The following is a 14,437-nucleotide window of genomic DNA, read 5'->3' as shown; positions in this document are numbered from 1 at the left end:
TCGAGGCAAGGTTTTTCTCTCTCAGGAATTGTTTGTACTTTTTTCACAGATACTAATATTTCTATATGTTTATTGAAAATTCACCAGAGAGTTCGTTGATACACATTGTAAATATGAGAACTCTTATTTGATTGGAAATGTTATTTTGGAGAAACTAGGTTTGTTCTAGTCTATAAATGAGAATTACTTATTTTTCCCCGATAGACCTAGATTTTATCATAATTTGAAGGTACATCAGTAGAATGGTGATGTTTTCTGTTGTCTAGGTACATCTGTAGAATGGTGATGTTTTCTGTTGACAAGGTACATCTGTAGAATGGTGATGTTTTCTGTTGTCTAGGTACATCTGTAGAATGGTGATGTTTTCTGTTGTCTAGGTACATCTGTAGAATGGTGATGTTTTCTGTTGACTAGGTACATCTGTAGAATGGTGATGTTTTCTGTTGTCTAGGTACATCTGTAGAATGGTGATGTTTCTGTTGTCTAGGTACATCTGTAGAATGGTGATGTTTTCTGTTGACTAGGTACATCTGTAGAATGGTGATGTTTTCTGTTGACTAGGTACATCTGTAGAATGGTGATGTTTCTGTTGACAAGGTACATCTGTAGAATGGTGATGTTTTCTGTTGACAAGGTACATCTGTAGAATGGTGATGTTTTCTGTTGGCAAGGTACATCTGTAGAATGGTGATGTTTTCTGTTGACTAGGTACATCTGTAGAATGGTGATGTTTCTGTTGACAAGGTACATCTGTAGAATGGTGATGTTTTCTGTTGACTAGGTACATCTGTAGAATGGTGATGTTTTCTGTTGACAAGGTACATCTGTATAAGGGTGATGTATTCTGTTGACACAGTTGAAGGAATAACTTGCTCTACACATGCCTTTTAGTGTTTGCTCTTAAACTTTTTTCCTGGGGAAGAAACCTTTCTTAAAATCTTAATTAGCTTTAAGTGTTTCTAGAAAGTTTAGTAATGAGATTTGTAGCAGCTTTCAAAATATTTGTCAAATTAAAGATTCTTGTAATCATCCTGTTTTCCTTCTGGTTTCTTCAAACTTTGTAATTTGTGACAAAAACCATCTTGTTTTCAGTTTTACAGTAAACTGCTCTACAGTTGTATTTTAACTGAACTGTGAAATAGATTTTACATTCATTAGCATTTCATTTACACAAAGGATACATGGTATATGATTCTTGGGTCAGTTTGACCGGTCAGCTGTAGTACAGGTCATTCCAAGGTGTGGTCCATTGGTCAAACTAACAGTCGGACCATATGTACAACAGTAAAAATGAATCCATTCCTGAACCAAGACCCTTTGTGTCTGGGTATGACATCATTACTTTCACATGTATACAGTTGTTTCTGATAGAATGATTCTGACATTTATAATGCAAACTTAACACAGTACCAGACATCATGAAGGTCAAGTTTTCTTAGGTTTGCCTGATCGTAAACTGTGTTACTATGTTAATTAGTGAATTTCTTTATGTGAAATGTTCTAACTGGCGATCACTAGAAATTCTGTAAATGATTCAGAGGGTATGAACTATGAAATGCTTATATCATTAATTTCAGTTGAGACTTTTTTTAGAGATGATATGTTATGGTTCATTAGATTTCTAAAAATAGGTTTCAACTGAAATTAATGAAATAAACACATTTGTTGTTTATTTCAGTGTGTACCATCAGAATGGTCTGACTGTTTCAAACACTCACACTTCAGGTCACCAGATCATAGGTCACTAGGTCATAGGTCACCAGATCATAGGTCACTGTGACCTATAGGGATCTTTGTTTGTCGTCATGCGTTCTGTGTTAATACTTTTTCTTGTGAACACAATAACTTGAGTAAATATGAACTGATTTTGATAAGATTTGGTAGTACAAACAGGATAATGTGTATCTAGGGTAGTATAGTTTTAACAAATAGGTAGAAATTTGATAATGACTTAAACATTAACAGATTATCACTTTCGACCCCAAAACTCAGAATTATACCTCCTTGAAATATTTACTGAACATTGTAGTAGAAGAATCGTGTTTGAAAGCTTTGAGTTCCTTAAAGGGATGTAAGAACGAGAAAAGGATTTGACCAAGAAACTGGAGCAAAGAGCCCATGCAGCCATCATTGAAAGGTTGTACACACTAGGAGCTTTGAAACATGGTCAGGTTTTTAAAGCTGAAGGAGACATTTCTGAGTCATTAGTACCACCTCCCAGGGCAGACATAGCCTTACTTAGTGTTAATCACATTTTCCGAGCTGTGAAAATGAACACATATATTGCAAACCACCATATGGTCTAGTGACTACAGGGCATTTGGTTTGAAGAGGATGTGAGCTACAGATATGGCTTAGTGATTTCAGTTTCAAGTCTGGAGAGGAAAGTGGAACATTTTTCTCATTTATTTCAAATATGTCAAGTAATTTTCTGTGTCACTGACACTGAAAGTACTTCACATCATTATTTTACAGAGAAGAACAAAAATGCCTTGATGAAGCAGAGTGTGATTAAAGAATTGTGTTACCACGGTTACCCTTTGTGGGTAATTTACATTACGTAGTGTAAGACATTTTGTCTCTCCAGACCTGGTGCCTTTTATGATGGGACCTATCATGCTATGGCATGCTTCCATCTGTCATAAACTTTTATTCCTAACAGTTTGTGTGTGAGAGTACCCACTTATATATAGATCAGTGGGTAACAGTTTGTGTGTGAGGGTACCCACCACTATAATGATCAGTGGGTAACAGTTTGTGTGTGAGGGTACCCACCACTATAATGATCAGTGGGTAACAGTTTGTGTGTGAGGGTACCCACCCCTATATAGATCAGTGGGTAACAGTTTATGTGTGAGGGTACCCACCACTATAATGATCAGTGGGTAACAGTTTGTGTGTGAGGGTACCCACCCCTATATAGATCAGTGGGTAACAGTTTGTGTGTGAGGGTACCCACCCCTATATAGATCAGTGGGTAACAGTTTGTGTGTGAGGGTACTAACCCCTATATAGATCAGTGGGTAACAGTTTGTGTGTGAGGGTACCCACCTCTATGTAGATCAGTGGGTAACAGTTTGTGTGTGAGGGTACCCACCTCTATATAGATCAGTGGGTAACAGTCTGTGTGTGAGGGTACCCACCTCTATGTAGATAAATGGGTAACAGTTTGTGTGTGAGGGGTAACCACTTCTATATAGATCAGTGGGTAACAGTCTGTGTGTGAGGGTACCCACCTCTATGTAGATCAGTGGTTAACAGTTTGTGTGTGAGGTACCCACCCCTATATAGATCAGTGGGTAACAGTTTGTGTGAGGGTTCCCACCTCTATACCCACTTCTATATAGATCAGTGGGTAACAGTCTGTGTGTGAGGGTACCCACCTCTATGTAGATCAGTGGGTAACAGTTTGTGTGTGAGGGTACCCACCTATATAAAGATCAGTGGGTAACAGTTTGTGTTTGAGGGTACCTACCTGTATATAGATTAGTGCAGTGCTCCAGATAACTTTTTGACATGTGTGTCCTACCTTTATAAATTGAGGGGTTTTTTCACCCCTGCCTTCAACAAGTGTATGGGTTTTTCCATATTAGGGTAACACTGAATTTGTAAACATTTTTGACAGCGCCATATTTGCTATGCGACTGGTTTATAATCACGATCAAGAAAGCGCTTGTTACGAGTTTCGTTTACTTGATAAGTGTCTGTTTGACTTAGATTATTGAGTTTGTGTGTGCCGGACATTGACGCAGAGTCCGGATTTCGCACGGGTTAATGAGCAAATCTTATTTTTTTCCTAGCGTGAAATTAGAAATATTGTGCGTGAAAACGCATTCACGCAGGCTATCTGGAGCACTGTTAGTGGGTAACAGTTTGTGTGTGAAGGGTGCCCACCTCTATATAGATTAGTGGGTTAAACGTTTGTGTGTGAGGGTACCCACATCTGATTACTGGCATGAAAAATTAGGGACATTTGTATATTCATGTTTTGTTTCAATTTCATTGAGTTTACTCAGGTTAACAATATTAAATTGTCCGTGTCATTATCAAACTCAATTAATTGACAACTTTGATGGGCTCCTGTGTCAGTCTTACTGTGTTACGTGTCTTACTTATATATCATTGGAGTGTTTCCTTACTGTGTGCATTCTTTCTCATTGTCAGACTGGTAACAAAACACACTTACACAATCTTTTCTGGCTTTGGGCACATGGCCATATTGCAGATGATTTTTTTCTAACTTGACTTAGACAAATTGATAATAGATTTCATTCTGCAATGTCAGATGAAGATCGTTATTGAACATAAAAATTTGTTTTTTCCTTGTCAGCTACTTCTAGATTGATTTAGAAACGTTTTGGCACAATAACTCGGTAGAAATGAAGATTGAGTATGACTAAAACTAATCCAGATTATTGTCATGGTCTGCATAATCCATTATATATCAGTTTGGAGTCGATAAATATCAGAATTCTTTCCCAATAAAAAAATAGGGAAACAAGTGATCTGTGTAATGGTCGTTCTTCAAACGATAATGTTGATAAAAATTGTCATTTTCACTTTCATATTAAACATGGGTAAAAAATTTGGTTCTTTATGTACAAGATTTTCAAACAGGACATGTTTCATAATACCAATACACTCACTAAACTTACAATATCTCCATGATACTGTGTTTTAGTTTATGTTTGTGATAAACATGACTTGTCACGTATGCCTTTAGTTTCGCTACTTTATTTACAAATGTTCAGATAATGATATAAACAGCAAAGCTTTGCTCTTTCTCTTCCATTTCAATTCAATTTGTACAAACGATGGATCCATATATCAAGATTATCATTGTGAGATAAATCATTGCAGATTAAAAAAAAGAGAATGTTACCCAAGAATATTCATTTTCATTAAGTAAACTTAAGCTGATCGTGTGTGTGTCAATATTTGTCAGGGTTATTTTTTTAGTGACATATATATATATATAACTTTATCTGAAATGCAGAGGGTGTCACATGGTCGAGTTCCTAGCTTAATTTCCCTCAAAATATGGGTAGATACAGAAAAAGTAGGTAGATGTATATGATGAACTTCGAAACATGACATTGGTGTCAGCTGGTAGATTAAGAACAGACCTTTAGATTCATGTATGATGTGCATGTCAAAATGACAATTTCTTTTCAAAATTATCGTTTGAATGGCGACCCATGAAGTAGTCGCATTTTCCTGACATTCATCCATTATAAGTTGACAGAAGATCAGAATTATTCCGACTATGCTAAAACCTGTGATTTAGGCATACTTTCAGTGTGGATAGGGTCTAATGAGAAGCTATGGGCCATGAAATGTAGCACACGTCATCCCTTTAATTTACCCTAGCTGTAGACAGCCCCAACTTAAACCTCTCGTGCCTGTTGAGTTTGTGTCCCTAAGGACCCAGCAGCTTGCATCATTACTCCCCAGGAAATGATTGAAGTTAAGTCATGTAATCCAAAATCTTTGAGCAATTAAAGTGGGCCTGTATCTGTTGATGAGAGACGCATGTTGGTTTATATATTGGAGGTAGAAAGGCTTGGAACAGATTAAATCTTACAGACTTCAATCATTTACTTTCAGTGGTTATTACTGACATATAGCTTACCGTCCCTGACATGGAATACCTCAATGACAGACTCTGTGTCCGGTTTACGTTCTACCCTATCTACTGACAGTACAATTTGTTTACTTAAAGTTTGGAAAATCATTTAATGATTTCTAACCATCATTGAATGTCTGCCTTTGAAATATTAGTCATTCATAAACAAATTGCCAGAATTCTGTGATCTGTTCCATGAGTCCAGAGAACAATCTATCCTTTAAAAATCTCCATTTTAGTGTTAACTTGTAAATGAAGAGAAACTTTATTCTCATTGTTTGTGTTCTTGTATATCTTGATTTTTGCTTAAATTTAGTTATGTTTAGAGATTTATTACAATTATGAAAAAAGGTTTTTAGATAAAGGTGAAATAATTTTCGGTCATGTTGAAATTTTGCCATGCAACTTGTTTCATAAAGAATTACAGACTGAGATGACTATGAGATAAAGAAATGATATCAGAATTTCTATGTCTGTCTGGAAAAGTTGATGCCTGCGAAAATTTTATGTAAAAATATTTTTTTAAGGTGTAGAATTATTTATACGGGAATTTTATGAAAAGAAAACTTTTCAAAGCTGATTTTAATTTTCAAGTGTCATTAAGTTTGGCAGTTTGAAATGCTGCTAAAAGTTTAAATCAATTGCTTTTTTCACTGCAATTACAAAGGAAAAATGACTGATTCTCTGTTGGATCTGAATCTGTGGTTACAAGTAAGGCAAATCCAGTCTATTTCATCAGCAGAATTCATTAGAAATTGGAATAAAGGAATGCCTCTCAGAGTGTCTGTACAACAAGGTGGTGAACAAAGGCTTTGTGGTTTGCTGATGTCACAAGGAAACCAGTCTCCTGTACTTCTGCTAATATTAGACAGTGCTGGCAGGAAATCCTGATCACCAAGTTTTATTTACATTTTTGTGGTTTCCCAGATTTCATAGCAAATATATAACAGATATCCCTATTTATCTGTATGCTGAATCTTTATTCTTTCATTAAATTAATTTTTTAACCTTCTTCATGGAAAGGTTTCATTAGTAAGACCAGGGCAGAAAGAGGGCTAGGCTCTTGTCATGCATGGCTCCATAGGCATGCACTGATCTCTTCTATATACTCAGAAACCAGGTGGTTTCTACTGATCTAGATTTTCAGAGTTTGAAGGAATAAATAACTTGTTCAGTGAATTTCCTTATAAAACATAATAAAAGTATACATCAGGTAGAAATATCATTGAAATGCATAATTGTATTCAAAACTGTCCCAAAAATTGTTACGTTTTTGTGATAAAAATTGTCAATTTGGTTGTTAAATGTGATCTGTTTTACTGGCTACAAAACCCATGTTTTACCTTTACTTTTCAGCTTTAAATGAATGATCATCCATTTTATCAATTTTTATGAAAACATAATAAATTATAAAAATTACTGGTACTGTTGTGAAATGGCTTTGTAGTGTAAGTGTATGCAGTTCTGAGGATTTCGGGTAGTTACACCTGGAACCTTGTTCCTCTCCGTATACCCACAGTCATTTCCCGTTTATCATGTGACTCCAGAGCAATGTAGAGAATTCTACCTGTCTGTACATCTCTTTAATGGTAGAAACGCTGAAATTTGACAAGAGAGTGATGATGATCACCAAAATGCAACCACCTTGTTGTGATAAAAATCTAGTAAAATGGGTTGACACTAAGATATCCTGATATGTTTAAAGCATGATTAACGTCATAAAAATCTAGTAAAATGGGTTGACACTAAGATATCCTGATATATGTAAAGCGTGATTAACTTTCCTGTAAAATTCAAGTTTAGAGTTGGACACAGAAATAGCAGGGCCCTTACTAATGTGTCGGTAATTGTATTTTTTTTTATAGAGAATTGTTATAAACAACTTAAATATAGCTAATAGGGAGTATTTAACTGACAAATGCATTAGATTGTACTTTAGGTCGGAGTAGTTCTTTCCGTACACAATTTTATCCGTTTAGGATGAGAACGCTAATTAATCACAACTAACGAAATTTGAAAAATCTATTTAAACTCAAACCAGATGTTCTTAGCAGAAATTTAGATAAATGAAATTGGAAAATTTTTGGCTACAATTTGATAGCTATAGTATCTTCGGGTGATAGTGAGGCTGCTGGTGGGGCTGGCCCCTATAGGGGTTTGTTTTATCACCCTTTGTGGTGTGCAGATCTCGTGGTAAGGGTCGACTGTTGCTCTAGATTCCAGGGGAGAGTTTTCTGATGGTTGTCGAATGTCAATTTCATTTCATGATTGCTTTCCTTAATCGTGATTCAAGACCTTATAAAGATGCGGATTAGATTATAGGGCTTGATTGAAGATGCTGTAGACTCATCAGAAGAAATGTCCCTGTTTTGAGGGCAGTGCATTGTTAATATTTCATTGTGTCTAAGATATTCTCGTACATGATGGATATTGATTTTTCTATTGAATTAAGGTGGCTGTTATTAGAATGACAATATAAGCTGGTTTCTATCGTGTTGTACACTTTTCCAAATTAATGACGATGATGTTATACCTCATTTTCTTCATATACAAAATTTAATCATTTTGTTCACGAAATACCAATTTGTATCGCTGGTATTTTTATGTTCCCCAAAAATTTTCAGGCAAGCATATAGTTGCCTCTTCATCCATCTTTCCTTTCGTGTTTGGAGTATAAGTTTGCCAACAGTAGAGTAAGGATCATGAAATTTGATGTTTACATATGTCATACTAAACCCATGTGCAGTGGCCAAATTCAGGGCTCTGTTCAGTTACAGACTTATTGCCTTTTGTTAAAAATTTGAGTCCCGAGCATAACTCTACTCTCGTTTCAACTAGCTGATGATAAACCTTGGTGTATACATTGGTCATACTAAGAGGATGTATAGTGTACCAAATTAAGTGCCTGAAATCCTTTCATTACAGAATTTTTGTCATTTGTTAAATTTTGTGTCCAATTAAGTTGTTTTTGGGGATTGTTTATCAATTTAACTGAAATGTTTTTGTCAGTTTTTCTGGAAGCAAAAAATCGCATTTACAATAAAAAAAATTAATGATTTGATAATTTAGACTCTATGAGGGCGAGGTTTTGTGGCAGCATTTTTAGGTAATGATGCTTGAAACTCAGAGTTTAAACATTAATTGTTGTCTAGCTGTTATAAGGTTCAATGGTTAACATATCTAACGTTGATTGATGTCAACCATCAGTTTCAATATATACATTAGAAATGCTTAATGTCATGCCAACTGTAGATTGTGCCTTAGTCAGACACTGATGATTCTCTTTGTTGCCCACAATTTGATTTTCCCTATCAAAACACTTGCATATTTACATACCTGATATATACTTTTTATGTGTCAATCAAATTAGCTTGTACCCAGTAACTGAAACGCTGACTAAGTCTAGTTTTATAATCAATCTTTCTTCTCTCAGATAAACCTTTGATAAATAGGTATAGATGTTTAAGGTTTACAGTGTAATCAAAACTTGTCCTTCTGGATCTTCATGTAGTCTTACAAAAAAATGGACATCACTGTTTTAAACTTACATAAAAAAAAAACCTCACAAGTGAAGACATTTCATTGCTCACTATCTCAAAATAATAAGCTAAAAAAGTTGGAAGAATTTGAGGAAAGATCACAAACAAAAGTCATGAGATTGTATAATTGAAATAGCTGGTTCTGAATATTGAAGGAAATCCTGATTTTTTAAAGGTGGGAATATTACATTATAAGATATGTCCTCATGATATAAGCTAATTTATCTTATTCCAAAGTTTCATTTTATCCTTGAAACTTGATACGTATAATTTCCTCACAAGTGGCATAAGACACATATAGCTGCAGTTTGACACTGCCTGGTGGAAGTAGGTCATGGTGACGATAAATGTGGGATGCGGGGAATATGTATGGTGGTACAAACGCATTATTGAACTTTATTAAACAAGAGGGGATTACAATTAGCTTCTTGAAGACAAAGGGATGACAATAACTTGCTTCATGCTAAGGCTTAACAGAACAGGTGTCATGACTAACAGTTGATACTGCTAGACCTGCTGGAATCTTCAGAACAGTGTGATAAGGCAGTGTTTGTGAATTTTTTTCACTTTTTTTTCTTAAATATTTCACAATGTCTTTGTTAGATGTAATTATTGTACCCCCAGCAATTAGATTAGTAAGGGGGTATGCTAGAATCAGTTTGTCTAGTTAGGGGGTATGCTAGAATCAGTTTGTCTAGTTAGGGGGTATTCTAGAATCAGTCTGTCCATCTATAGAAAAAAGTTGTGAACAAATTCAATAAAACTAAATGAGTAATGTTAGAGACATTGTGTAGATTTGTATACAGGTTTTTACAACTGAAATTTAGGTTACCATAACAACAAGGTCTCTGAACACAGGTTTTTGTGTAATGGCTCATCAGTCCTTATAAAGATGAATTTTGATGTGACTTGGTCAGCTTATATTTCATACAAAGCCTTTTGTCTGACACAGGTGTTATCCTCAGTGACAGATTCTTATGTGTGTGTAGGTATGTTATCCTCAGTGACAGATACTTATGTGTGTGTAGGTATGTTATCCTCAGTGACAGATACTTATGTGTGTGTAGGTATGTTATCCTCAGTGACAGATACTTATGTGTGTGTAGGTATGTTATCCTCAGTGACAGATATGTGTGTGTAGGTATGTTATCCTCAGTGACAGATATGTGTGTGTAGGTATGTTATCCTCAGTGACAGATACTTATGTGTGTGTAGGTATGTTATCCTCAGTGACAGATACTTATGTGTGTGTAGGTATGTTATCCTCAGTGACAGATACTTATGTGTGTGTAGGTATGTTATCCTCAGTGACAGATACTTATGTGTGTGTAGGTATGTTATCCTCAGTGACAGATACTTATGTGTGTGTAGGTATGTTATTCTCAGTGACAGATACTTATGTGTGTGTAGGTATGTTATCCTCAGTGACAGATACTTATGTGTGTGTAGGTATGTTATCCTCAGTGACAGATACTTATGTGTGTGTAGGTATGTTATCCTCAGTGACAGATACTTATGTGTGTGTAGGTATGTTATTCTCAGTGACAGATATGTGTGTGTAGGTATGTTATCCTCAGTGACAGATACTTATGTGTGTGTAGGTATGTTATCCTCAGTGACAGATACTTATGTGTGTGTAGGTATGTTATCCTCAGTGACAGATACTTATGTGTGTGTAGGTATGTTATCCTCAGTGACAGATACTTATGTGTGTGTAGGTATGTTATTCTCAGTGACAGATATGTGTGTGTAGGTATGTTATCCTCAGTGACAGATACTTATGTGTGTGTAGGTATGTTATTCTCAGTGACAGATATGTGTGTGTAGGTATGTTATCCTCAGTGACAGATACTTATTTGTGTGTAGGTATGTTATCCTCAGTGACAGATATGTGTGTGTAGGTATGTTATCCTCAGTGACAGATATGTGTGTGTAGGTATGTTATCCTCAGTGACAGATATGTGTGTGTAGGTATGTTATCCTCAGTGACAGATATGTGTGTGTAGGTATGTTATCCTCAGTGACAGATACTTATGTGTGTGTAGGTATGTTATCCTCAGTGACAGATACTTAGGTGTGTGTAGGTATGTTATCCTCAGTGACAGATACTTATGTGTGTGTAGGTATGTTATTCTCAGTGACAGATATGTGTGTGTAGGTATGTTATCCTCAGTGACAGATACTTATGTGTGTGTAGGTATGTTATCCTCAGTGACAGATACTTATGTGTGTGTAGGTATGTTATCCTCAGTGACAGATACTTATGTGTGTGTAGGTATGTTATCCTCAGTGACAGATACTTATGTGTGTGTAGGTATGTTATCCTCAGTGACAGATACTTATGTGTGTGTAGGTATGTTATCCTCAGTGACAGATACTTATGTGTGTGTAGGTATGTTATCCTCAGTGACAGATACTTATGTGTGTGTAGGTATGTTATCCTCAGTGACAGATACTTATGTGTGTGTAGGTATGTTATCCTCAGTGACAGATACTTATGTGTGTGTAGGTATGTTATTCTCAGTGACAGATATGTGTGTGTAGGTATGTTATCCTCAGTGACAGATACTTATGTGTGTGTAGGTATGTTATCCTCAGTGACAGATACTTATGTGTGTGTAGGTATGTTATCCTCAGTGACAGATACTTATGTGTGTGTAGGTATGTTATCCTCAGTGACAGATACTTATGTGTGTGTAGGTATGTTATCCTCAGTGACAGATACTTATGTGTGTGTAGGTATGTTATCCTCAGTGACAGATACTTATGTGTGTGTAGGTATGTTATCCTCAGTGACAGATACTTATGTGTGTGTAGGTATGTTATTCTCAGTGACAGATACTTATGTGTGTGTAGGTATGTTATCCTCAGTGACAGATACTTATGTGTGTGTAGGTATGTTATCCACAGTGACAGATACTTATGTGTGTGTAGGTATGTTATCCTCAGTGACAGATACTTATGTGTGTGTAGGTATGTTATCCTCAGTGACAGATACTTATGTGTGTGTAGGTATGTTATCCTCAGTGACAGATACTTATGTGTGTGTAGGTATGTTATCCTCAGTGACAGATACTTATGTGTGTGTAGGTATGTTATTCTCAGTGACAGATATGTGTGTGTAGGTATGTTATCCTCAGTGACAGATACTTATGTGTGTGTAGGTATGTTATCCTCAGTGACAGATACTTATGTGTGTGTAGGTATGTTATCCTCAGTGACAGATACTTATGTGTGTGTAGGTATGTTATCCTCAGTGACAGATACTTATGTGTGTGTAGGTATGTTATCCTCAGTGACAGATACTTATGTGTGTGTAGGTATGTTATCCTCAGTGACAGATACTTATGTGTGTGTAGGTATGTTATTCTCAGTGACAGATACTTATGTGTGTGTAGGTATGTTATTCTCAGTGACAGATACTTATGTGTGTGTAGGTATGTTATCCTCAGTGACAGATACTTATGTGTGTGTAGGTATGTTATCCTCAGTGACAGATACTTATGTGTGTGTAGGTATGTTATCCTCAGTGACAGATACTTATGTGTGTGTAGGTATGTTATCCTCAGTGACAGATACTTATGTGTGTGTAGGTATGTTATCCTCAGTGACAGATACTTAGGTGTGTGTAGGTATGTTATCCTCAGTGACAGATACTTATGTGTGTGTAGGTATGTTATCCTCAGTGACAGATACTTATGTGTGTGTAGGTATGTTATCCTCAGTGACAGATACTTATGTGTGTGTAGGTATGTTATCCTCAGTGACAGATACTTATGTGTGTGTAGGTATGTTATCCTCAGTGACAGATACTTATGTGTGTGTAGGTATGTTATCCTCAGTGACAGATACTTATGTGTGTGTAGGTATGATACTTAAATCTTTATTATATTGCTATCACATCTATATGACACACTGAGCTTGTATTATTCTGTACATATTAATTTAATAGGATATTCATTGGATGATAGGTAGATTCTGTGATAAAAAAACAGCCACTTCAGGAACGTTTCCTTATTGATATATTGTAGAACAAAACAGACAATGCCATGCAAGATGGTGATCGACGGGATCCTCGGCGGGCAGAATTACAGAGAACCGGGTCAGGAAACAAAGTACCAGTGGGCAAAACAGCTTCCAACTCCTCTGCACCGGGTGCTCTAGGAGGTAGGCACATTGAAAAAGATGAAAATTATGTCAAACGAAGAGAGGGAGACATAGCGTTGTAGTACTGCTTCATCTGGCTTTGATTCTTAATCTGGGTCTAATGATAATTTCTGGTTCAGCTAATAACTTTTAAACCATTAAAGACTGCTTAATTACAGTTGCTGTACACCTTTATTATGTAAAGTCAACGTGTAGTACACTAGCATTAGGTCACATGTGACTCTGGCCTTAAGCTCACCTGTTAATGTTACACAATTTCATGTCAGTTAACAAACAGGTGAGCAATGCAGGCCCATTGGGCCTCTTGTATGTTGGAACAGCACTGCCCTCACCTGGTTCCTAATATCTAGCCCCAATCATAAGATTGTTTGTTGTCCAGACGTTTGTCCATCCTTAAACAATTTTTGTAATTGCTATTTCTTGAGAAGTACTGGGTGGATTTTGCAAAAGATTTTGTGAAATTTTTAGATAATATGACCCAAGGTGTGGTACGTTGATAACATTACGTCGTCTGCTGTCTGCAGTGTTCACACTTTCCACCAAACAACTTCTTCTCAACAACCAAAGGCCCAGGTGTTGATATTTGGCCAGTAGCCTGTGACAGGCAACCATCTTAATGTAATTTGGCAGTTAAAGAGTAGTGTCACTTGCAGGAATTTTCTGATTTCACATAAGTAAGAGCAAAATACAGTGGATGTAAGAGACAAGAAGGGAAAAGATCCAACTTCAGAGGAACAAAGACTTAACAAAGTGGGTGGCAAGATTCCTAGGGGATTTCTTGATTGTATATGAAACCTCTGATTTGTGATAATTTTTGTTGCAGATTGACTAGATATGTATTAGCAGAAATTTTGTACCTTCTGGTTTTTCAGCCATCCAGTCACCACGTCACAGTGCTAGCAGTGGGGTGCTTCCAGATCTTCTCCCTCCTCACACGCCCCCACAATCACGATCCCCGCCGACGCCCCAGCGTCCACAGGACAAAACCACATCAGATGAGGTACGACACATAAAATCTTAACATCTATCAAACTCTATGTTGAATACTAACTTTCAGAAAGGTGGGATCAATTGATTAAACATTAACTTTTGGAATGGGATGAAA

The 14,437-nt window shown here is 36.4% G+C and overlaps 1 protein-coding gene across 1 annotated transcript in view; it reads left to right on the top strand.

Annotated features, from left to right (window-relative positions):
* LOC132553825 (serine/threonine-protein kinase mig-15-like) overlaps positions 1 to 14,437 on the top strand; it is a 47,866-nt gene that overhangs the window by 8,530 nt on the left and 24,899 nt on the right. Inside the window, exons 2-3 of the mRNA XM_060218104.1 lie at positions 13,197 to 13,332; positions 14,205 to 14,332. Coding sequence (XP_060074087.1) covers positions 13,197 to 13,332; positions 14,205 to 14,332 — 264 coding nt within the window. The remainder of the gene's footprint in view (positions 1 to 13,196; positions 13,333 to 14,204; positions 14,333 to 14,437) is intronic.

Source organism: Ylistrum balloti, unplaced genomic scaffold, assembly GCF_031769215.1.
Source record: "Ylistrum balloti isolate Yb309-2 unplaced genomic scaffold, AGI_CSIRO_Ybal_v1 Utg370358, whole genome shotgun sequence".
NCBI lineage: Eukaryota > Metazoa > Mollusca > Bivalvia > Pectinida > Pectinidae > Ylistrum > Ylistrum balloti.
The sequence above is the reverse complement of the archived record's forward strand: the minus strand, read 5'-3'. Positions and strand labels throughout refer to the sequence as shown.